This window comes from Scyliorhinus canicula, chromosome 1 (assembly GCF_902713615.1).
Source record: "Scyliorhinus canicula chromosome 1, sScyCan1.1, whole genome shotgun sequence".
Taxonomy (NCBI): Eukaryota; Metazoa; Chordata; class Chondrichthyes; order Carcharhiniformes; family Scyliorhinidae; genus Scyliorhinus; species Scyliorhinus canicula.
In genome coordinates, this window is record NC_052146.1 from 245,665,359 (window position 1) to 245,691,396 (window position 26,038).

The 26,038-nt window shown below is 47.2% G+C and overlaps 1 protein-coding gene across 5 annotated transcripts in view; it reads left to right on the plus strand.

The window, feature by feature from the left end:
• The window catches only part of LOC119973089 (lutropin-choriogonadotropic hormone receptor-like), a 230,980-nt gene extending 205,896 nt beyond the window's left edge, over nucleotides 1-25,084 (plus strand). For 4 of the 5 annotated variants that reach the window (XM_038810620.1, XM_038810603.1, XM_038810629.1 and 1 more), the window contains 5 exons: nucleotides 720-797; nucleotides 3,459-3,527; nucleotides 3,672-3,746; nucleotides 20,301-20,495; nucleotides 22,613-25,084. In XM_038810620.1, the coding sequence (XP_038666548.1) occupies nucleotides 720-797; nucleotides 3,459-3,527; nucleotides 3,672-3,746; nucleotides 20,301-20,495; nucleotides 22,613-23,951 (1,756 nt within the window). In that variant the 3' untranslated portion in view covers nucleotides 23,952-25,084. The remainder of the gene's footprint in view (nucleotides 1-719; nucleotides 798-3,458; nucleotides 3,528-3,671; nucleotides 3,747-20,300; nucleotides 20,496-22,612) is intronic. The other variant, XM_038810610.1, reaches the window with a different exon arrangement.
• The last annotated feature ends 954 nt before the right edge of the window (nucleotides 25,085-26,038 follow it).

Genomic DNA, 26,038 nt, shown 5'->3' on the forward strand with positions numbered 1-26,038 from the left:
CACGGGAACACCACCACCTGGAAGTTCGCCTCCAAGTCACTCACCATCCTGACTTGGAAATATATTGCTGTTCCTTCACTGTCACTGGGTCAAAATCCAGGAGCCCCGTCCCTAATAGCACAGTGGGTGTACCTACACTACATGGACTGCAGTGGTTCAAGAAGGCAGCTCACCACCACCTTCTCAAGGGCAATTAGGAATGGGAAATCGATACTGGCCTGGCCAACAAAGCCCTCATCCCATAAAAATGAACTTATAAAAAAATCATGTAGACTCGAAATATTGGGTGGGATTTTCCAGGTCCACCAGCAACACGTTTTGCGGCACTGAAGGCGGCCCATGATTGGCACAGATCCCGCCGCTGTCAATGGGGTTTCCTGTTCTATAAACCTCCCACCACTGGAAACCCATGGCGGGGTTCGCGTCGGCAAGACCAAAAGATCCCACCGGCAAGAACAGCCAGAAAATTCCGACCCTTCACTTTGTTTTCTCTCTCCACAGACACTGTCAGACCTGCCAAGATATTCGAGAATTTTCTGTTTTTGTTCCCTTTTGTAAAACCATTACAATTCTATCTGATCATACTATGATATTCTAAGTGCATATTGAAGACTGCCTTAATAATTGATTCCAGTGTTTTTCCTGACAATTGATGTTAGACTAACTGATCCATTTTCTCTCCCTCATGTCTTGACTCAAATACTGTCTGTTTCCTTTAGTGAATTTCGAGACAACATAAACATGCAAGTTATACCATCTTATGCTTTCCAGGGATTAAGCACTGGAAAATTAAATATGTAAGTACATATCTACCATTAGACCATCAGACACTGATAATGAAGTCTCCAGCATAGCAACACGATAGCGCTCAAAAGTGAAACTACACTTGGTAGGGTTGTGAAACTGAGATGGTAATACTGAATAAAGCAGTGTTCAACATAGTTAACAATAGTTTCTTGCATTATTGTTGGAGGATTCACAAATTGACATCTTGGTGAAAGTGTGCAAATTAATCTTTGTTAGAATCATAACATAGAATTTACAGTGCAGAAGGAGACCATTCGGCCCATCGAGTCTGCACCAGCTCTTTGAAAGTGCACCCGACCCAAGCCCACACCTCCACCCTTTCCCCATAACCCAGTAACCCCACCCAACACTAAGGGCAATTTTTGGACACTAAGGGCAATTTAGCATGGCCAATCCACCTAACCTGCACATCTTTGGACTGTGGGAGAAAACCAGAGCAACCGGAGGAAACCCACGCACACAGGGGGAGAACGTGCAGACTCCGCACAGACAGTGAACCAAGCCGGGAATCGAACCTGGGACCCTGGAGCTGTGAAGCAATTATGCTACCACCATGCTACCGTGCTGCCCTGTTACTGGCAATGCAGCCAGTGCCGTTTCCGGTGCATTTCGAAATGAGAAGTTAAATTGTAAATTAATTTCTGTCCAGTACGCCTGGTAGTTTAAAGGTCAGTGTCTAGGGGGACAACCGGGTTTGAACTGAGGTTCATGGGGGGCGATTCTCCGCACTCACGACGGTGCGGAGAATAGCGGGGGTCGTAAATTTTTACGGCCACGCTGGTCTGACGCCCTCCCGCTATTCTCCCCCCCCCCCCCCATGCCCGCCTCCCGACACGAATCGCTGCCCGCCGCTTTTTTACGGCGAGCAGCGATTCTCAGCTGGCCGATGGGCCGAATTCCAAGCCCTTTACGACCGTTTTTAGGAACGTCAAACACACCTGATCTGACCGTTCGGAAAAACGGCCGTAAAGTCGCGATCTGGGGAACCATGGCACCAATTGGCACGGCAGTACCACGGCCGTGCCAAGGGTGCCATGGGCCCGCGATCGGTGGGCACCGATCGCGGGCAGCGGGTACTTACCCCGCGCACTCTTTATCCTTCCGCCGCCCCGCTGTATCCATTCGCGGGGCGGCTGAGGGGCATACCGGCCCGCGCATGCGCGGGTTTCACGCAAATGCGTGATGACGTCATCCGCGCATGCGCGGGTTGGAGTCTTCCAGTCATGTGACGCGTCAGCCGTCGCAAACTCTGGCAAGCGGGCTTAACGAAATTCGTTAAGCCCGCGATGCCGGAGTTCACGGCCGCGGGATGCTAGCCCCGACCGGGGACCAGAATCGGTTCCCGGTCGGGAAGGCGGAGGCTGGCGTCAAACCCGCCCATTTATGACGCCAGCCTCACGATTTCTCCCGGGTTCGGAGAATCACGCCCCATGGTTCTTTTCCCTGATTACACAGGTTTTGGTGGTGCTTAGACTGCTAAATAATTCAGGACTGCTGCTATGAAGCATCAAGGTGCCCAGTTGGGGAGGCTGTGGCGGAGTGGTACTGTCACTGGACTGGTAATCCAGAGACCTGGCTTTGCTCTGGAGACCTGGCTTTGAATCCCACCAGGGCAGATGGTGGAATTTAAAGTCAGTAAAAATCTAGAATTAAAAGTCTAACCATGACCATGAAACATTTGTTGATCGTCATAAAAACCTATCTGGTTCACTAATACCCCTTTGGGAAGGAAATCTGTCTTCCTTACCCGGTCTGGCCTACACGTGTCTCACCAGCAATGTGATTGATTGTTAAATGTCTTCAGGGATGGGCAATAAATGCTGGCCCAGCCAGTGACCCCCCACATCCCATGGACAAACACATTTAAAAAAAAGTTTCATACCCTGTCCATGAAAATAAGTCAGTATTTTCCGAGGAGGAAATATGATTTAAAAAATAATATCTATTGGTAACAAAATGGGAAAGCTGCTTTTTCCCTTGTTTGCTCCCAGTTTATACATTCTCACATCAGAGCAAGTGAGCACCACAGGAAGTTTACCATGAGTTTCTATCATTGAGATCAGTGCAGAAAGTCAAAACTTTTGATGTGATTTCTGAATCCATGTGATCCAGAAGTGAGAGGACTCAGTTTCAGACTTGGAACATTTACCTTTGTTTCTTTTTAAAAAAATTTAGGGTATCCAATTCATTTTTCCAATTAAGGGGCAATTTAGCGTAGCCAATCCACCGACCCTGCACATCTTTGGGTTGTGGGAGCGAAACCCACGCAAACAGGGGGAAAATATGCAAATTCCACACGGACAGTGACCCAGGGCTGGGATCGAACCTGGGACCTCGGCGCCGTGAGGCAACCGTGCTAACCACTTGCGCCACTGTGCTGTCCTACCTTTGTTTCTTTTGATCAGTTCTAGTTCTGTTGTCATAAACCCTAAAAATAGCCAGTACGGCAAAAGCGTGCATCACGATTTGTTTCAGGAACCAGTTGGATGTTTTGAAAACTCTAAATAGAACTTCTGTTTGCAATTAAACATTGGTTAATTTAGTGTTTTACTTGTACAATCATGTATACTGTTTTAGGCTTACACTGTGTGCAGCAGGGGAAAACCTAAGAAATCTTTTATCCAATTTTTCCCCTTTGTTTTTAAACACAGAAAGCTGATTAACAATGGCCTCATAGAAGTGCAAAGCCATGCATTTAACGGAACAGATTTAGATAATCTGTAAGTTGCTGATTTGGTTTTGTCCCAATGTTACGATTGCAGTTTTTGTGTTTGTGTTGTTGAAGGAACACACAGTATGTAATTGTCCCATTGTGTGGTAGCTGTTAAGGGACTTTAATGATTTTTACCTTTGTTCACATACAGCAACCTTACAGGAAACCAGAATCTACAGAAACTGCACGATGATGTTTTCATGGGAGCAACAGGTCCAATTGTTCTGTAAGTGGAATGTCAATACAGCATACTGCAAGACGAAATTAAGGATATTGACACAACTGACTGACATTGTCCAAAAATATTTTCAAGCATAAAAATGTAAAAGGGGGTGAAATTAATTTGGATTCAGTCGTAGCTGGTAATATTTGTTAAATTGGTTGGAGTAGAAATTAAGCTGATGAACATTTGTCCATTCAGTCAACAACTGAACTGGCCTCTCCTTCTCAGAAAATAAATGGCATTTTCCTGGATACATTTCCATTCCGAGCGAGTATTTAAAAAAATGTTTCTACCTATCATTGGCAAAACAACAAATAGATGGAATGCTATGGGGTGATTCTCCCAAATGGAGCCCAAGTGATTGCGTCGTCATGAACGGCGTTGCGTTTCAAGACGGCGCAAAACAGGCATGGGGACGATGGATTCTGTCCCCCACAGGGCGCCAGCACGGCGCTGGAGCGCTTCACGCGGCTCCAGCCTTCCTCCCCGGCGCCAAATGGGCACCATGCCAACCCGCGCATGCGCAGTTGGGCCGCGCCAACCTGCGCATGCGCAGGGGACTTCTTCTGTGCTCCGGCCCCGACTCAACATGGCGTCGGTGTACAGGGGCCGGCCGCGCCGTAAAGTAGGTCCGGGGGGAGAGGGGCCAGCCTGCCGATTGGTGGGCCTCGATTGCAGCCAGACCCCATCGGAGGACCCCCCCAGCCGGAGAATCGACAGCTCGGCCCATCCGGGCCGGAGAATTGACAGCCCCGCTGATTCCAGCGGCCCACGGCCGGAGCCGTGCCAACTGTACCAGCGTACCATGGAGAATCGCGTGCCGGCATCGGGGTGTCGTGACGTGGATGCGGCGGAGCTCGGAGAATCACCCCCAGGGATGTGGAATCTTACCAGAATTTGGTAAAGTGGCAGGCTCAGACTGAAAACTGGGCTGTGACTTTCCAGTTGCACAGAGCAGTTTTCTCTCCAAATGCTGAGTGTCTAAGAGAAAGGAAAATGAGTGGGCATGGTTTGCGCCATCACTCTGCCGGGATGGAACCTGATCAGCTCCACAGAGATTGGGCACAATCTTCAGAGAATGCCACAATCATCCCTGCAGCCTAACGGCCCCGGCCCATGCCACGGATATATTGGGGACTCTTCGCCCCTCCCCCCCACCCAGAAAATCCTTGCTGACATTCAACACTGGCATTCCACTTCCCCCCCGCCTCACCACCATTACACTGCGGAAGTATCGCTGGCACTCACTCTTCCAGTGTCCACTTTTCCTCCACCATCACACATAAATGCAGCCTCCATGGGGCTCCCACTAGAGCCCACGCCGGCACTGCCCTGGCACAGGTTGGTAGTGCCATATTGGCACTGCCAGTTTGGCACTGTGCCCCCCCCCCCCCCCCCCCCCCGGTGATATACGTAACTCTACATCCCTGGAGGGATCCCCTCAACTGCTTCTCGTTTGGCCAAAGCCGTTATCAAGTAACATGGGTGAGGCATGAATAGTTAATGAGAGGGATCATGTGGCAGGGGGTTTGTTAATGATATCAAAATAACTGGAAATCTATTCAAATTAAGTTCACACTCTTTGTGAGCGTGAGTCTCGTGACGCCGGCGATGGGCAGGGAAAATCGGGATGTACGATTTCTCTGGTGTGAATCGCCTTTCCCGATTCTCGTGGGATTTGCCCACCTGCGTCGCCAATCCCGCGCGTGGATGATGTGGGCTAAAAATTGCCCTCTACAGCCTCACACTTCAGCTGCAATTTTACCAGTCTTTTTACAAGGCCAACAGCTTTTGGGGAGAAGTCCTTAACTACCCTAAATTGGACAGTTAACCAGTAACAACCATTTGAAATGAATGAAATGAAATGAAAATGAAACTGAAAAATGTAATTAGTGTCATGTGAGAGTACTTTAAGAAATGGGTGTTTATAAATGGGTGTGTATATAAATATCTGTACTGAGAATACCGTTCAGAAATGGGTTTTTATTGCTGCAGTGATTTCAGAGAGTGGGTGGAGCTGGGCTGTCTGTGAGCTTTTTACCTTTGTTTTAGGCTGTTTGTTGCAGGGTATGTTTTAGTTTCGTTTTCAGAGGTGGATAGCTGCAGTCACAGCCAGGAGGTGTATTACAAGCTCTCTCCAAAATCTAAAGAATGTAAATCGATCCTTTGGTGATTCAAAACTAATAACTGTTCTCAGTAGTGACTTTAATCTGATGTGCTTCTGCTGAAAGGTTTTTTAAGTCTTCTGGATGTTAAAAGGACAGTTTAAGAATTACTTAGTGTTGTATTCTTTGGGGGTTGTATTTGAATTCATGGTTGCTAAGATGTTCACTGTATGTTTTAAAAGGTTAACTTGAGTTCATAGAATAACCATTGTATTGCTTTAAAAAATACTTTTCCATTTCTGCTCTACCACACCTGTAGAGTGGGCCGTGTGCTCCCCATACCACAATCTATTAAAAGTTGTGGGTCAGGTGAACTCCATGATACACTTTGGAGTTCTCTAAACCCTGGCCCATAACATTAGCCACTATCTCGATATCTAGTTAGAATGCTCTACATCCTCTCCTGCCGGGTGCAACATTTGCCACCTATCTGAAAATTCATATCAAAATGATGGCAGGTGAAACAATGGCAGAAGTGATATGACAGGCCTTATGTTCACAGATTCAGAAGGGCTCTGGGCCATTTAAAAATGGCAGGTGGGACCCAATTCTGGGATTCCTACCTCCACTCCTGACATCCCCAACTTTCACTGCCATAGAATAAGGATGTACATAGCAAGTAACGTGTGGCCAAGCCAGCTCCTCCATGACTCATGAGACAAGAGCCCCTTAGAGTAATTATGAACCATAGGGCGCATTTGAGTAACTTCAAAACATCTTATTTATGCTCCACATTCCCTCCATGCAAACACAGTGTCAGTTCATGCCCCGATCCACCCACATGACCCCTGTAAACTCCCATGTGAACTCATGTCCATCAGCCATTCACATGTTCCCTAATAGCCCATACCAATTCAAAGCCAGACCCTACTCCCCACCAGCTCCTAATGATCCCTTGCCTCATACTCTCCATGCCAACTCATGGACCTTCCATGTCTGTTCACCCAGTATGCACTATGTTATCAACCAATGAGCCCTACAGTAACATTGAAACTGCTTAGAAGAAAGAAAATACTGAACAAGAACAGGCCATCGGCCCTCCAAACCTGCACTGAGCATGCTGCCCGTTTAACCTAAAAACTTCTACACTTCCAGGGCCCATATCCTTCTATTTCCATCCTATTCATGTATTTGTCAAGACTTCATACGTGCTTACACCACCTCCTCCAGCAATGAGTCCAGGCACCCACTACCCTCTGTGTAAAAAACTTCCCTTGCACATTGTTTTGTTATGCTCTTGACGTAGCACAAGCTGCTTCCTTGATGTGCACTCTGACAAAGGAAGGTACAGACGTGGAGATAGCTTTAACACGTTTATTAAACTATTAACAATTCTCCTACTTGGATTCGACTCTACTGTTAATCCTTCTACAGCTACTCAGACTAACGAACCAGTCTGCTACAATATGTGGTACTATCACCTCTGTGTGTATCGTGAATGCCCATTGGTCGTGTCCTATCTTACTGATCTATTGGTTGAATGTCTGTGTGTCATGTCTCTGGTGCTCCCTCTAGTGTCTAGCTAGTCTGCGTGTATTTACATTAACCCCTTGTGTATTTACAGTGATGCATATCACCACATCCCCCTTTTTTCCGTGTTACAGATTTTCCGTTCAGTGTTTAAAAAATTGAACAAAACAGGTAGATAAGTGATGCTTTGTACAAGTTATGATAACAGTGATCATTAAACAATAAGTTCAAATCATATGCATTCATTCATTAATTATTATAGTCGAATGTCTTTCTTGTTGGGTTTGTGAGGTGATGATGTTGATGGAGGCATTGCATTGTAAACGCCATCCTTGTCCCTGTGCGTGAGGAACCAAGAAGTGGTCAAATCACTTTGTTGTCTGATTTGGAGTATTTTTTGCTTCCGATGCTTGTGGTAGTGATGTTTGCAATCTGTGTCAAAAGCCATGTTGCCTGTTGGTAGTGCAGCAAACATGAATTGGTAAGATGCATTGTCCTGCCATGGTACGTCATTGTACTGAGCTGAGCAGTAACAGTGTCCCTCATTTGCAGAGTTATACCATATCGTACCAGTCGTTGTTCCATTGGTGTTGTTTGTGTCGTGCTTGTTGTCGACGTTGTTGCCTTTGGCATGCTTCTTGTTATTGTCGTTGATGTGGTTTTCATAGGTTGTGTTGGATGGTTCTGTTGTTTTGCTTGCTGCGCCTAAGAACCACACTCTGTGGATAATACAAGTCCTTCACACAGTTACTCGTGTCAGCTTGCATTGTGGCATCTGCTGTTTTCTTGAGCGTGCCATCACTAAGTTCGCGGCGCTCCCCGTCCGGAGTCATGTCCGGCTTACTTGAATCAGCTTTGGCTTGTCCATTCTGCCCGTCTGGAGTCTGGTCTGTTTCACCTGAGTCAGCTTTGGCTTGTCAGTGCTCCCCATCTGGAGTCTGGTCTATTTCAATTGAGTCAGTTTTCGCTTCTTGCCGCTCCCCGTCCGGAGTCATTGCAGATTCACTTGAGTCAGCTGAGGTTTCTTGATGTTCCATGTCCAGAGTCAAAACGTTCAGGAATACATTTGCTTGTGGAGAGGCTCGAGTGAATGAGGTTTGAAGTAACGTGGTATCACCGGAGTCACCAGAAGTCTCACTGTGATTGTCGAGTGCCTCTGTACACACTAGATGAGGTCTGTCACATTGCACATCTTGTATGGGAAGTGGGATGCCGTCGTCACTTGTCTCCCATACAGTGGGTAGAGCCTCAGTAGCTTCTTGTTGTTCACTTGAGCTGGGTAGACTGTCAGAGTCTTCTTCTGGTGGCTCAAACAATCTGGGTGGACTGTCATAGTCGCTTTGTTGTTCACTAGAACGTGGTAAACTGTCATAGTTTTCTTGCTGTGCACTTGAGCATGGCAGACTGTCATAGTCTTTCTGTTGTTCACTTGAGCCTGGCAGACTTGCATTGTCTGCTGCTGGTTGCTCAGAGGAGGTTGCTAGACCCTCATGGTCTTGTTCATGCAAGGACTGCACTTTGGAGTCTTGCATTGCTTCTATTGTGGCGGCTTGTGTCACTCGAGTCACTTTGTGTGTGGGACGTGCAGTTGTCTCATAGAATTTATCATAGAATTTACAGTGCAGAAGAAGGCCTTTCGGCCCATCGAGTCTGCACCGGCTCTTGGAAAGAGTACCCTACCCCCTACCCAAGGTCAACACCTCCACCCTATTCCCATTACTCAGTAACCCCACCCAACACTAAGGGCAATTTTGGACACTAAGGGGAATTTATCATGGCCAATCCACCTAACTTGCACATCTTTGGACTGTGGGAGGAAACCGGAGCACCCGGACGAAACCCACGCACACACGGGGAGGATGTGCAGACTCCGCACAGACAGTGACCCAAGCTGGGAATCGAACCTGGGACCTTGGAGCTGTGAAGCGATTGTGCTATCCCCAATGCTACCGTGCTGACTCTCGCTGTGGAGTCTTTCATCGCTTTCTGTGTGGAGGCTGGGACCCTTCGCGCTGCATGGACCACTCTCTGTGTGGCAGCAGGCCGCTCTCTGTGGGCTTGTACCGCTCTCTGTCTCTTGGCGTCAGGCCGCAGCATAATCCTGCACTCACGAGTCGGGATGTCATATATGCTGGGCTGAAGATCCTCAAATCTGAAGAACACATCCCCGTCTGCATCGGATTCTTCACTGTAGAAAACATCTCGTTGCGGTTCGGATTTGGTACTGGGGTCGCCATCTTCTGATGAAACCTTCGTCTGAGTCATAGTCTTCTAGGACCATATCATCACTTTTAGTGTCGGAGCTGGCAGTGGGCTCGTGATGTCCAAAGAAATCCAGGTCGGAGTCATAGACTTCAAGGACTGTATCATCTCTTTTGGCAGTGCTAACTGCTTGTTGCAGGGTTCTGTGGAGGTTACTTTCAGCTGCTGGTTGAATTTCAGGCATTGTGCTGTTGTTCCAGGTGAAAGAATCAGGTTTTACGGCTTAAAAACATTTTTTCTTGTTTTGGGACATTTCCCCTTTAAGTGGGCATGGCCCTGTGCCTCTGACATCACGAGGCGTGTGACGTAGTGCGTAGGAAGCGATTGCGCATGCGCAGATCGCTGTTCCTTTACTTTGCGCATTTCTGTCAACTGCGCACGTGCAGTACCTTTTTCAAGATGGCCGCCGATCAAAATTGTCGTTCTCTGCTCCGGGACCTCGGCCTCGTGGTGAGTACTGGCGCCTCTATTACTGTTTTCTGTTGGTTTGTTTGTGTTTTCCTCGCAGTTTTGTTCGAATTTGTCCAGGACAGCCTGGAAGTTGCTCCTGTTTTGCTTTTTGGAGAACTTGAATGTTTTGAAGATTACTTCTGCTCTGGCACCGGCGATGGTGAGCAGAAGCTCTGTCTTTTCAGCATCGGCCACGTCTTGTAGGTCGGCTGCTGCCAGGAATATCTCAAACCTTTGCCTGAATGCACGCCAGTTTTCGTGGAGATTGCCGTGGCATGTGAGCCGCTGTGGAACTGAGTGTCTTCACTGGAAAGAGGAAGACCATGTGTGCTGTGTCCTTTATATATGGGTTGGTGTAATGCCCCCTATTATAACCTGCCTGCTTACCATTGGCTGGGGACTAATGACAATCCCACAATCCTGTGGGAGTATGAGCTTCCCCAATGAGGGGAGCGGAGAAATCATTAGCAGACTCCCTGCATAAATAGAGCTGGCCAGTTTGGAACCAGATAGAGAGGGGAGTGAGCAGCAAGGAAAGTTGCTGCTGCTGTTGTATATATATGTTATTGTAAATAAATGTTATTTCTTTGTATCCTGAAAACCCATGCTGGTTTCTTTGTGGCCCTCACAAAACTGGCGATGAGGGTTAAAGTGAATAGCTGTCTACACTGCTGAAGTCACCTCCCTGGATTTTTGTTGGATACAGGTTGTAACTTGTTTTCTATTACACCATGCCTCAGTATGGATGTTTGCATGTTTTTGACGCTGCGCTGGAAAGCTGGAACCAGTACGCACAAAGAATGCGTTACTATTTCCGGGCAAACAACATCACTGAAAACGAGCGCCAGGTGGCCATATTGCTCACCGCCTGCGGCCCGCATACATTTGGGGTGATTAGGAGCTTTATGTACCCAGCTGTGCTGGACACCAAAACGTTTGATGAACTTGTGAACTTAGTAGGGCAATATTTTAACCCAACCCCATCCACGATAGTCCAACATTACCGGTTTAATACCGCTGAGAAGACCCCAGGAGAATCCCTTGCCGACTTTCTATCCAGGCTATGCAGGATTGCAGAGTACTGTGACTATGGTGAGACCTTGTCAGAAATGTTACGCGACTGTTTGGTTTGCTGTATTAACAATGCGGCCACCCAGAGAAAGTTGTTAGCTGAGCCAACATTGACTTTTCAACAGGCCATTCAAATAGTATTGTCCTGAGAGAGCGCAGAACGAGGAGTGCAGGAGCTACAGGGAATGGAGGTGCATGCTTTGGGGCGCAACCCCTTCCATCCGAAAGCGTCCCCCTGCACCCCTGTGGATGAGGAGCCATGTCCGTGTCAGGCTTGTAGGCGCTGACCTCGTTGCGGACGCCGGTCCTGGGGGCGCCAGAGGTGCCGTCGTTCCGACCGAAACTGGAGCCAGCCCAGGGGCCATGCCTTTCATTTGGATGATCCTGCGGCGACTACTCCCGAGGACGTGGAGACGGAGGATGACTGCCTGCAGCTGCATTGTGTGGCAGCTCCCCGTGTGGCCCACATTAAAGTGACAGTACGGGTCAATGGTCACCCGCTTGTGATGGAGTTGGACACTGGCGCAGCGGTCTCCGTGATCGCCCAGAGGACATTCGACCGCATCAAGCAGGGTATACAGACCCTTACATTAATCGACACACAGGCCAGTTTGGCCACCTACACGGGGGAACCATTGAACATTGCAGGAACTATGATGACCCCTGTTGTTTATGGACGCCAGGAGGGGCGTTTCCCACTTATCGTGGTGCGTGGCCATGGGCCCAGCCTGTTGGGTCGGGACAGGTTGCGCCATTTGCATTTGCAGTGGCAGCACATCCTCCAAACAGTTTCTGGAAGGTTGACTGAGGTGCTAAGACGATACCCAGATGTATTCCAGCCCGGTTTGGGGAAAATAAAAGGGGCTGTAGTCCGTATCCAAGTCGAACCAGGAGCCACGCTGCGCTATTTCCGGGCGCGCCCGTGCCTTACGCCTTGCTCGAGAAGGTAGAAGGGGAGCTCACTCGTTTGGAGACATTGGGTATCATCAGGCCCGTCTGTTTCGCTGACTGGGCAGCACCAATAGTACCTGTAATGAAGCCAGATGCCACAGTTCGCTTGTGCAGTGACTATAAACTTACAGTGAATACGGCTTCCCGACTCGACTGATACCCAATGCCTCGTATAGAGGATCTCTACGAGAAGTTTGCAGGCGGATTCTCGTACACAAAATTAGATATGAGTCACGCCTGCCTACAGTTGGAGCTGGACCCTGCCTCCCGGCCATATGTAACGATTAATACACACCGGGGCCTGTATGAATTTACACTTTTTCCCTTTGGAGAAACCTCTGCCTGCGCTATTTTTCAATGCGTTATGGAGGGCATTTTGAGAGGTTTACCGCGTGTTGCTGTCTACTTAGATGACGTTTTGATCACAGGGACGTAGGAGCAGGAACATTTGGAAAATCTGGAGGCTGACCTTAGACGCTTTTCGGAGGCTGGAGTCCATTTACGTCGCACAAAGTGCGTCTTTCAGGCGAAGGAACTAGTCTACCTCGGTTATCGGGTGGACCGCGAAGGTTTGCACCCCCTCACAGAGAAGGTGCGCGCGATTCAACAGGCCCCCGCCCCGACTGACACTTCGCATCTTCGTTCGTTCGTTTCTCGGTCTTGTAAACTATTACGGAAAGTTCCTCACCAATCTGGCACCTTCTGCGAAAGAAGAATCACACCTGGGTTTGGGGTCAGACGCACGAAACCGCTTTCTGGCGGGTAAAACAACAATTGTCGTCGTCTGGGTTACTAACCCACTATGATCCTGGAAAGCCTTTGCTCATCACATGTGATGCATCCCCATATGGTATTGGGGCCGTCCTGTCTTGACTACCTTCTCCATCTGCGTTGCCACTTTCAGTAACCTGTGGACCTGTGGACCCAGATCCCTCCCCCTGTCAATACGCTTAAGGGTTCTGCTATTTACTATATATTTCCGACCTGTATTAGACCTTCCAAAATGCATTACCTCACATTTGCCCAGGGAAATAAAATAATTTAAAAAGAACTGGTGTTCCTACAACCCTATGAAAGGGTGAATCAAACAGATTATTAAAGTATCAATAGCAGAAGCTTTAAGTGCTTGATACAGCTTAAACTGTGCAAATAAACATTGAGACATTGGCAAAATAGATGGCAGAAAGAAAAACTTATTCTAATGTCATAAGATGTCAGTCAAGTAAAGTCAACCTTTCTCTGTGCCTATACAACAAAAAAAACTCACTTACATAGTCCTTTTCTAAGAGTCAGGGCTTTCAGCCAAGCACGCATAATGAGGTGCTGGTGTGTGAGGGGTGAGGACCAAGGGGCCTAATCAAACAACTGGGACAAAAAGAGAACCGGGCATTTTAACCAGCATGTCTTTGCACTTGGCCACCTCTATGACTGTCTTTGTTCAGCTTCCGAGGTAACAGGTTTGACTCTATCCCCTCCGCAATTCCCGAACTGAAAGTAGCTTGTTTAATGCCCTTTATACCTACTGAATTGGGAAATTTCCCGATTCGAACTATTCATCCCAATAGCAAAAATCCAGCCCAACAAATTCTGCACTCTGATTTTAAGTGTATCAATGCGCCATTATTGCCCCAAAATGGCAAGGAGTAGAAAGGGCATAGTTGGCATTTTGTTCACAAAAGCAAAGTAGGAAAGAAAGGGTGAAGAACTGACACAAACACTACAGCGTTTCACATTGCAGGTTCATGTCATTACTAATCGGTTATGTCTCTTTCCATTTACTGTAGTTTCACGCTGATTTTCCTGCTCTTTCATCTCCTGACACCAGACAGGCCCAGTTACAAGCAGATTTAGTGTAATAAGCAATTAACACGGCCCAGTTGCACACGCTGATTACAGGTCCACCCGTCCAGGATGAAGGACAGTGGAAGTCAGCTGCATGCAGGTTATGGAAGCGGAAAAGCTTATCCAAGAAATAAGGGACTGGGGGGATGGGAATGGAATCCTTTGTTGCACAAATTAAAAACTACCCCTGGAGGTGTCTGTTCTAACAGATTTGAGAACAGACTGTGCAGTGGGTGAAAGCTGTATCAAGAAGCCAATGAAGCTGGAGAGGTGTGAGAATGAATATGGCTAATCTCCAAAAAGTAATTAAGGTAAGCTTGATATACTGTTTGAAAAGTCTAGTATCCATGACAAAGTTTACCCTCAGAACGTGTAAAGTATGCTGCTGAACTATGGTAGCGATCAATAGAAGATTCACTTGTCCTGTACTGCCATGAGACCGACAGTGCACTGAATGCATGCTATGCATGGCCATTCCTCAAGGGACAAATATAATGAGCAGCCGTATAAAGAAGTTTTAAAGGTGATTTGTGCGAGAAACTTTTGTCAGTCAAACATGTTAAATGTCCATTTGGTGTTGATAGAATGGCCTTGAGAATGGACAGCTGCACTTGACTCTCTGTGCTACATAACCTTGCATGATGTCAACACTATTTGTGCATTTCTGGGACAAGACTGCAACTAACAAAATTGACCCTAAACTGGAGAATATCTCAGACAGGACAGGCTTTTAACCCCTTTTGAAGCCCAGCACCATAAGGCACCAGATTATGAAGGAAGTAGAGAATGATGCTGGAGCATTTCTCAAGCTCAGGTTCCTGTCACGTGTTGCTGTCCTACTCAGTCACCAAGACTTAGACACCTAGAGATGGATTTTTCAGATGGTGGGATTTCCCACCGTGGAGCCCAAATAGTCACCAGGGAATGCATCTCCATTGATACTGGCTGCCATACAGCCATGTAAATGCTCCAAGGAGCCTTAATTGGCTGGAGACAGAAGGTCCCCATAGTCGAAAGAAGGTTCTGTCTCAGAGAGCTGCAAGCCTATCCTATTGGCCGTGCAGTCCCAGCAGCATCAAATAGAGGTTGTCACCAGGAGCCAAATGGAATGCAATGTTCTAGTCCCTTGACAGTGGCTTGAATGTTTTCTACGCCGCACTCCAGCACAGGCATGCAAATCGTATGGTAAAGACCGTTGGCATGTCATTAAAGAGCTCGAAGCGGCATTTTCCGGGCCTTCCACGATGTTCCGCCTCCTCCAGGAGGAATTACTGACAGCGAGGTTCAGTTGCAACATTTCAAATCAGGAAGCAGGTGCTGTAGCCGCTGAGGGTGTGGGAGGGGGTAAAAACAGTGTCCAACATTGCTATAGTGTGTTGACAGTTGTGCCGCTGGCAGGGGGGGTGGGGGGGGGGGCATCTGCCAGGGTCAGAGGGGAGTAGCGGGGCAGCTAGGAGGTTGGTCGTGGGGTTAGGGTGGCGGGACATGGACCACCATTGCCACAGCCTGAAAAACAAGAATGCGGCTGCGCAGGCCGCTGACTGCCCACTGGGAACCTAACACCATGGGTAATATGGGTGCCCCCAGGTCACCCCCCCCAGGTACCCTTTTACACCAAGTGACCCATCAATGGGATAGGCATGTTCCAGCGCAACCAGTGCCATCATCTTGGCTTGAATGAGGATTGGCGTGCATTGGATTTGCGAGAGATCTAAGTGTCAGCAGTGCTAGCCCATTAATGGGACCTGAATCACTCTGGGACTGGCACTGCTTTCTTCCATGTAATGGAAGAAACTACAATCAGTCCCGGCGTCAGCACTCAGTCTCGCAAATGGGAAATTCTCCCCAGGATTGGGTGGGTGCAGTTTGTCTCAATGCAGGGAGGGGAGGTGAGGCCTGAGGGTGTGGGTCTTGATGGAGAGGTCAGGGGTTGGGGGACCATCTGCAGGCACCGGATCGTGTGGTGGGGTATGTTTAATGTAGAAAGGAAGCCATTAAAGGAGGCACCTCCACTTCCTTTCCTGCTTGAGACCCCAACAGGGTAGTTTCTGGGCTTCTCCCTGGCCTTGAGCTTCAGCCAGCATTAAAATTGACTCTGGGCATGAAATGGCCTTTGAGTGATCATTAATTTTCCACTTAAGGGCCTCAACTGAGGCAAGGGTGGAAAACCTGCTTAGGGTGTTGCCGGCTGTGCGCCAGAGACTTGACCAGAGATTATCATGTGATTCCTGGATTAGGTGAGTGAGGGTGGGGTGGGGTTTTGGGGAGAGGAGTCAAAGGAGCAGGAACAGGGGGATTGGAAGCAAGAGCAGGGGTATAGAGTGCCTTTGAAAGAGGGAGCCCACCACCCAGAAAGCCACAGGCAAACCCAACAAGGTTTTATGGAGTGACTTTGCTAAGGCACAGGAGAACTGCCACTCACATTTAGTTCCTGAGTCACCACAAAATTCTTGTGTGCCCAGGGATAATTGGTGTCAAATGGCTCAATATTGAGCTGAATTAAGATCCTGTTGCAAACAGGCAAGTTTCCACCATGGGTCCCCTCCACTGGGAGACTGACATACGACTACTCCCACAACAGGCCCAGTTTCCATGTTTCCCATGCAACAAACTTTGTCAAAGTCAACCCAATATATTGAAACAAAAGGACTACTCGTAGATGTTTATTTAATGGAGCAGGACCTTGCAGTTATATAATGCCTTCACTGTAGTTGATGTCCCAAGGTGCTTCACAGGAGTATTATCAGACAAAATGAAGCACCTTGACATATGGGGCAGGATTCTCTGAACCCCCCGCCGGGTCGGAGAATCGCCGGGGGGGTGGCGTGAATCCCGACCCCGCCAGCCGCCGAATTCTCCGGCACCAGAGATTCGGCGTGGGTGGGAATTGCACCGTGACGGTCGGCGGGCGCTCACAGCAGCCCCCCGGCGATTCTCCTGACCGCAATGGGCTGAAGTCCCGCTGGTTCTATGCAGGTCCCGCCGGCGTAAATTGGACTTGGTCCCTGGGACCTGGCGGTGCGGGCGGGCTCTGGGGTCCCGGGGGGTGTGGGCGCGGGGCGATCTGGCCCACGGTGGCCTGGCCCATGATCGGGGCCCACCGATCCGCAGGCGGGCCTGTGCCCTGGGGGCACTCTTTTCCTACGCGCCGGCCATGTAAGCCTACGTGATGCCCGGCGCGAAGGTGACCCCTCCCCCCCATGCATGCACGGGGTGCTGTCAGCAGCCACTGACGTTCCCGCACATGCGCGGACCCGCGACGGCCGGCGGAGTCCCTTCGGCCCCGGCTGGCGTGGCGCCAAAGGCCTTCCGCGCCGGCCGGCGGGGCGCAAACCGACACCGGCCTAGCCCCTGAAGATGCGGAGGATTCCTCACCTTTGGGGTGGCCCGACGCCGGAGTGGTTCATGCCACTCCGTCCCGCCGGGACCCCCCGCCCCACCGGGTACGGGAGAATCCCGCCCATGTTCTCTTCTTGTTTTAGACCTGGAATGACATCTCAACTGCTGTTATTGAGAAGATCACCACCTCACACCATTTTCTATCAGCCTCACCATCTTCACAAAGGACAGAAACATGGAAATGTAGCGAAGAATAATACCTGGGAGAACCGGCCAGCCAGCCCCTGAAAAACATGTTGGCATTGTACCAACATGCTGCACACCGACATGCCCGCAACCATAAAACATGATGGAACAGACTAACCGAGTGGAACTTCTGCCTCTCATTTGGGGCTCCCTCTGGAGCTGCCAGCCAATTCTGATTGGCCAGCAGGTCCATCCGTCCCAGCATTAGGAAAGCATCAGTGGTAGTTGCTGGAACTAGAGGAAAAGCGGAAGATGAAGACTCATGTACCTCCAGGGCAGGTAAGTCCAGGGTCCTGGGTGAGAGGGTTTGGGTTAGTGTAATCGCGGGACAGGAGGAGAAAGGGTACTTTAAGGGAGGAAGCGGGTTGGAAGGAAGGGAAGGATTCAATCTAAGTGAGCCACCTAACGTCCGGAAAAGGGCAGCCTCCGAAGTGTGACCTCTCCTCTTCCTTCCTGGCCTTTAAACATTTAAGTTTAAGAAACGGGTTTCCTGCTCCTGGCTAGCTGCCAACGTCAACCATTTTATCATTGAATCATAGAATTTACAGTGCAGAACGAACCCATTCGGCCCATCGAGTCTGCACCGGCCCTTGGAAAGAGGACCCGACCTAAGCCTGCACCTCCACCCTATCTCCGCAACCCTGTAACCCCACCTAACCTTTTTTGACACTAAGGACAATTTATCTTGGCCAATCTACCTAACCTGCACATCTTTGAACTGTGGGAGGAAACCGGAGCACCCGATGGAAACCCACGCAGACACGGGGAGAACATACAGACAGTGACCCAAGCCGGGAATCGAACCCTGTACCCTGGAGCTGTAAAGCAACTGTGCTACCATTTCGCCATTTTATGATATGGTCAATGTATTATCAGGGTCAATTGGCTTTATAACAAGCCTAATTGACCCTTAATATTCATTTAAATATGGCAAGCAATCTGTAAATCGCAGCACTTGCCTGTTCCCCATGTTGGGGAAGAGCTTTGGGGTGGGCGGGAGGGTGGTGAGATGGGTGCTCAACTCATTTTAGGTGCCCTCCCCCCATGCACGGGAACCACACCCACTTAAAGTTCAGCTCACACAGTGGGTTTAACAGTGCTAGGTGAGGGACCGGACAGTGGTGAGGAGAAGCACATGGTGATAGCAGTTAAAGAGGAGGAAGCACCTGGACAAGTGTCTCTGCTGCAGTTTCTATGGACTCAGACCCTACACACCTGTTCACAAAAAGAGCTCAGCATCTCAGAAAGTTTCATCTACAGGAGTCATCCATGTCTGTGGAAGAAACCCTGCAAGGTCAGGTGAAAAATAAGATGTCATTACAATATGGAACAATGTAATCGGTATTGTAGATCCAAAGAATGGAGGAATATCTTTTAAAAATACTTAGTCTAGTTTTAAAGAGGCCTTACTCTCTTGCATAGCTTCAACAGGCTGGATTGAGAGAACTTTGAAGTTGGCGCACATGGGCCTGGTGTTTTTTTCAACTGTTCAGTAACTGCTCTTCCTCATCCTCTGAATAAAGATACATAGGGAAAATTGAGTGTTTATAAAGGCAACAAATTATTCAGAGGTGATTGTGGACCACCGGTTCTGGGTGAGTAGGTGGAGTCTATTTTAGTTTCCAGATGGTAGATTTCAATGTCAATGGAAATGACCTAACTGATGATCATATACCTTCAGTTATTCACTATTTACTATGTAGTATTGTCAGTTGTACAACTCTCTTCTGTTTTACTATTGATTCGGACTCTAGTTATACCAGAGGGTATGTAAGTCTTGTTGGAGCCACGGTTAGATAGGTTATTTCCCTATTTGCTGTGGTGATATGCATCACTGTAAATACACAAGGGGTTAATGTAAATACACGTAGACTAGATAGGCACTAGAGGGAGCACCAGAGACATGACACAGACATTCAACCAATAGGTCAGTAAGATAGGACACGGCCAATGGGCATTCACGACACACACAGAGGTGACACTACCAAAGGGGGGCATTACACCAACCCATATATAAAGGACACAGCACACATGATCTTCCTCTTTCCAGTGGAGACACTTAGTGTGTACACAGGGTTGATTTGAAACACATCACACCCACCACGTGGATTGTAGCAGACTGGTTCGTCAATCTGAGTAGCTATAGCAGGATTAACATGAGAGTCGAATCCAAGTAGGAGAATTGTTAACAGTTTCATAAACGTGTTAAAGCTATCTCCAAGTCTAAACCTTCCTTTGTCAGCATGCACATCAAGGAAGCTGCTTATGCCACGTCAAGAGCATAACAAAACATTTGTGTTGCAATTAAGCTCAAGTGGAACATGGCTATTCCATGGCCATGATATTTTGGTCTCGGCCGTGGTGAGACCCATCATGAGCGTGAAGAGAAAACTTGGCATTCCAGCGAAAGCTCCATTCACGTTTAGCGGTGGCAAAAAATGCCCACCGTGAGCAGGAACAGAAGATTGCGGCCCGCATTTCCAGTGCTGGAATATGTATAATGTCAACAGATAGTTGCTTCTTCATACTCTAAATTCTGAATGCATCATTCAGCACATTGCATTCTCCTGCACTCCTATTGGTATTACATTAATTTTCTTAAATATTTGCAGCATGCTGGAAAGTGGTAAAAAAAAATTAATTAAATGCATTTCGAAAAAAAATGTTCTCACAGGCAAACAATGTATGTCAGCAGCAACATCATGATTTGGCGCGCATAATACTGGTAACATGGAAACCAACTGTCTTACTCTTTTAACAGGGACATTTCCAGAACTGGTATCACTGCACTTCCAATTCATGGCTTGAAATCTATTAAGAAGCTCATAGCTCGGTCAACCAATAACTTGAAAAGGTTACCACCCCTGGATAACTTTGTAGAACTAAGGGAGGCCAGTATGACATATCCGAGCCACTGCTGTGCCTTTGAAAATGAAAATGCTAAGAAGAAAAAGGAGTGAGTATTATTTATTCTTTCACGCACGTAGGGTCGATGTCAATGTATAAAAGGAAGTGCAGACTTCTGAGAGGCTGTAAATAAAACAAAAATTGCTGGAAATACACAGCCTATCTGTCAGCAATTGTTATGTAAAAAGACAGGTGACCATATTCCAGAAGTGTGGCCTTTATCAGAACCAATACGATGTATTTCCAGCAGTTTATTTTTATTTCAGATGTCCAGTATTTGCATTTCCATCCTTTTTATTACCCTGAGGTTTTGTATTGTATCCTTGTAAATAGACATTTAATTATGTGGGACGGCCTTCTTTCAGGGTGCCTGTGTACCGAAAGTGCATGAAGGAACATGGACAGTAAAAAAAAATTGAATACGACTTCAGCTCAACAGATTAATCAATGATGACAGGTTATTTTCTAGGACATACAAAAGAACTATTTTTAAGCAAGTTCCTTTGATTCATTCATTGGATGTGAGTGTCGCTGCCAAGGCCAGCATTTATTGTCCATCAGTAATTTCACTTCGGAAGGTGGTAAGCCACCTTCTTGAACCACTGCAACCCATGTGGTCCAGGTACACTGACAGAACTGTTAAAGGTGAAGTCACAGGACTTTGACCCAGTAACTTCGAAGAAATAGCGATATAGTTCCAAGTCAGGATGGTGTGTTTCCTGAAGGGGAATTTGCTGGATGAGGTGTTCCATACATCTGCTAAGCTTGTTCTTCTCGGTGGTAAAGGTCACAGGAAGGTGATGTTGAAGGAGGCTTCCTAAAGAAGCCGACAAAAGATAAGCTAACGAGTGAGCAAAAATTTGGGAGATGGCGCATAATGTGGAAAAATATGAACTGCATACCCAATTTGTGAAAGCAGCCAGCTAATTAAATCATCAGCTTTGTCCACTCAAGTGGGATGTTTGAAGAAACGAGTGTGGAATGCGGAGATGCAGATTTGAACAGCTAAAAGGAAGTCTGAACTAGGTGCATGTGTTTGGATAACCAGAATTCCCCTTTGGAGGGTTCACGTACCCCTTTTGATAGGGTCCCAAGATACCTTTGGGAGAACCAAGGTGCCCCTTTGCGATTGTTAAAAGTGAACATGATTATGCACTTTTTATGCACAAAGTCAGTGGAACTGTAAAGCTGTCAAAGAGGTGTTCAGCTGTCAGGGAACTGTTAACCAGCTTTTCAACTGTCAGTGAACTGTCCAGCTGTCAAGGAACAGTCCTGCTGTCAATGAAAAGAACTGTGCAGCTGTCAAGGAACTGTTATGGAGTTGTCCAGCTGTCATACCTGTCAAAGTTATCCAGGAAGAGTTAAAGCTGTCAAGCATACCAGGTAAGTTGACATGGAGGAAGTAAGGACAAAATGTGATGAGTAGGGGGGATGATTTGGCAATAAATTTGCATGGGGGTATGAGGCAATGGGGGTAAGTAGAGGGCACTCTGTTGACCATGGAATTATGGAAGCCATAGAGATGGGGCTGGATGGTGGAACATAGGTTGGCATGGATGGGCATAGGAAATATGTGGGGGTTAAGGGGTGAGGGTTGGAGGAATATTTTTTGTTTTGTTTATTTTTTCTTTATTTAAACACAGTGCTGGGGCACAAAGGCAGGCCTCGGCAGTCGGCAGATTCTCTGCTCATTCCGGAGTCGCCCACCCCGACCGGAAATCTGACCCGTATGCGGACATTTTTAAAGGTGATGTCTGCCGAGCCGGGAAGATCTCCAGTCTTGCCAGCAACACCCACATCCATGATTTTTTTTAAAGCATTAGAAGAGGTCAAAATGTACACGGCAATATTTTAGTTGAAAATAGTTTTGGTTAATAAAGAAATATATGAGTTTGGAGCAGTCCAACTGCAGAAGAGATGTCCATTGGCTGAATATACAGTAGTGCCCAGCTCACAGAGTGAGCACTAGTTTAGTTCCCAAGCCAATATGATGCTGCAGCCTGCATTGAAATGAATGGAGTGCTCCTAGATTCATTGAGCTCATACTTTAAGCAAAAGACACTCTGCCCTCGTTGTTTCTTACACTTTACACTAAGTGTTATTGATTCCAGATTTCTCAATTCTTGGTGGGATTGTTATAAAAGTTGTAACTTTTATTTCTTCCAGATTACAATGGTCTCCATTATGTAGCAAGTTCTATAGCAAGAATTATGATTTCAGCAACACAAGCTCTGAGACTGAATCTGAGGTGGGTTCCACACATTCGAAAAGATCTATGCAGTTGAATTCTGCTGTCCCTCAGCAATATATATTCCTTGAAAGTGAGGCATGGTTTGACTTAAATGAAGATGAACCATTTTTTGACTATGGTCTCTGCTCTAATGTAGCAGATGTGGTCTGTGATCCAAAAGCGGATGACTTCAATCCATGTGAAGACATTGTGGGAAAAGATATTTTAAGAGTTATAATATGGCTAATGAATATTCTTGCTATTATAGGGAATGTGGTTGTTCTCATAGTCTTATTAACCAGTCGATATAAACTCACAGTTCCCCGATTCCTGATGTGCAATCTTGCTTTTTCTGACTTTTGCATGGGCCTTTATTTGTTGCTCATTGCTTCTGTAGACATCCGGACCAAAGGCCAGTATTATAATTATGCCATAGATTGGCAGACTGGCGCTGGCTGTGCGTCCGCTGGATTCTTCACTGTTTTTGCCAGTGAGCTCTCAGTGTACACACTTACTGCAATCACCCTGGAAAGGTGGCACACCATTACTTATGCCATGCAGCTGGACAGAAAAATCCATCTGAGGCATGCCATTGTGATTATGTGTGGTGGTTGGGCATTTTCCTTCATTGTGGCAGTACTGCCACTTGTCGGCATCAGTAACTACAAGAAGGTTAGCATCTGCCTCCCTATGGATGTGAACTCTCCAGTTTCTCAGGCTTACATTATTTTCATTTTGCTACTGAATGTTATTGCATTTCTGATCATTTGTTTCTGCTATATCAAAATCTACCTAACAGTTAGAAACCCCAACTTCATCTCGACAAACGGTGATACAAAAATTGCCAAACGCATGGCCGTGCTAATCTTCACAGATTTCATTTGCATGTCACCGATATCTTTCTTTGCCATTTCAGCCGCTCTCAAGGTCCCTTTTATCACCGTGTCCAGTTCCAAGATACTTCTGGTTTTGTTTTACCCAATCAATTCCTGTGCCAATCCTTTCCTGTACGCGTTTTTCACAAAGACGTTTCGGCGAGATTTCTATATTCTTTTAAGCAGGTTTGGTTACTGTGAAATGAAAGCACAGCTTTACAGGACAGAAACAACATCCTCATTTCAAAATTCCAATGTGAGAAACGGTGCTTTGGCTTCCATGCCGCACTTTGGCCAAGGCACGGTATACGCAGAGCTTCTGGTAGCCACTCATCGCCAACCATGTGGAACGCATAACATCAATTCTCAAGAGTCCCACCAATCACTTACAGGAATCTAGGCCATTAACTGACACTGCACAGACTTTCCTGATGAAAATTTGTATTTGTCAACTTTGAAGAAAATAGCATATTTCCTGGAGGTTGTCAAATGTATCAGGATCCCAAGCTTCAGGTCAGTAAACCTGTGATGCATCTTTGCAACAGAGCAGGTACTTGTAATATATGGCTGATCTTACAGGGAATGAATCCATGGTTGTACTACAAGGGATTAGCATGACCTAATTGCAGGCTACAGATATGTGCTTCAAGTAATTTCCAAAGACCCATTTTGTGCAACAAGCTATTAATGTCATATTATAATGCACTTGGGTCACTTCATCAAAGTCTGACTGGCTTTAAAATTTATCAGATTTTATTGTTATTTAATGTAATGTTTTTATGTAAAATAATAATGATATTGTATTCTGGATTTCTTGTATTTGATAGAGACAATTTGCTCCTGAAAGCAAACTACACCTGTGGTTCCTGGAACTTGAATGTTTAAAACATGCACAACAGTAAAATCTGTTGCAATGGCCTCTTTTTTTAAAAAGTATTCTAAATAATGGCCACATGATGATGAACCAATGCTGAATTAATTGTTTATGTTTTACTCTGAAGTAGATAATCATGTGCTTCATCACAAAAACTGTAAATGTCATGTTTTATTGTTTAAGTCTCAGTTTGAGGCTGTTGTTGTTATTAAAATATTAAGCGTGTTATTATTGATGTTAGAGTACCTGGAAAAGAGAGGGGGAAATTTGCAAAGATCTTTGTTCCTGATTCCAATCTCATACTATCTAGTTGGAAAGACTGCAAATGGGAGCAATCTAGGTGAGGGCAGGAAAGGGGCATTGGGTTTTGTTACAATGAATGCCCCCACCCGCGCCTGTCATAGTCAAATAATATTTAGGAGGGAAAAGGGGAAACGCAGAGGAGGAGTAACAAGGATTATGAGCAATTTTGAACCATAGTTTAAGATTTGATTTACATGGATTGTCTATATGTGCAAGATAATGTTAACTGTTGAAAATATTGTAATTGTTTTCATTACCTAAGAGTCGGGCTTGTTTGCACCTATTGATTGAAAATTTTGTTCATGCCTATGGATATTGGTTGTGATAATAAAGAACTGTATCATCTTTGAACACTATCAGTGAAATATATTATGTGCATCAGTTTCTCAGCACCTACACATGTGGTTTGCAGAAAAATGCGTCGGACATGGGGTTGGGTTTGCTGTGGCCACTTCTACTGTGCTGCGATGCATGCATTAAAATTATAGAATCAACAGATTTGAATGTCTAGTAATACAAATGTGTAGCTTAGTTGTGCGGTATTCCTTTCCACTGAGGAAGATAAACACCAATATATTGCCCTGCTATATTGCCCTTTTAATATTATTCACAGTGGCCGTGATTTAGAGTCGACATTATCTGCCAATGCAAATCCAGTAAAGGCCTCTAAATCTCATGAGATCTCAAATACATGGGGCTGGATTCTCCGTTTCAGGGACTATGGGCGGGATTCTCCGACCCTCCCACCGGGGGGCTGCGTGAATCCCGCCCCGCCACTCTGACAACGGCTGCCGAAATCTCTGGTGCTGGTTTTCGGGTGGGGGCGGGGATCATGCTGCGCCGGTCGGGGGCCGTTGGCAGCGGCCCTGCCGGCAATTCTCTGGGCCCCGATGGGCCGAGTGGCCACCCGTTTCCGGCCAGTCCCGCCGGCATTAAATGGACATGGTCCATCACGGTGGGACCTGGCTAGAAGGCCGTCTACCGGAGTCCTCGGGGGGGCGCAGGAAGATCCGGCCCCAGGGGGGCTCCCACGGTGGCCTGACCCACGATCGGAGCCCACCAATCTGCGGGCGGGACTGTGCCGTGGGGGCACTCTTTCCCTCTGCGCCGGCCTCTGTAGAGTTTCGACATGGCCGGCACGGAGAAGAAACCCGCAGCGCAAGTGCAAAAACACGCCGGCGGTTCTGCGCATGCACCAGAACATGCCGGTGGTTCTGGGGATGCGCGGGACCACGGTGGCCCGTCGGCACAGTGCCAAGACCTCCGGCGCCGGCCTAGCCCCCGGAAGTGCGGTGGATTCCGCAATTTCT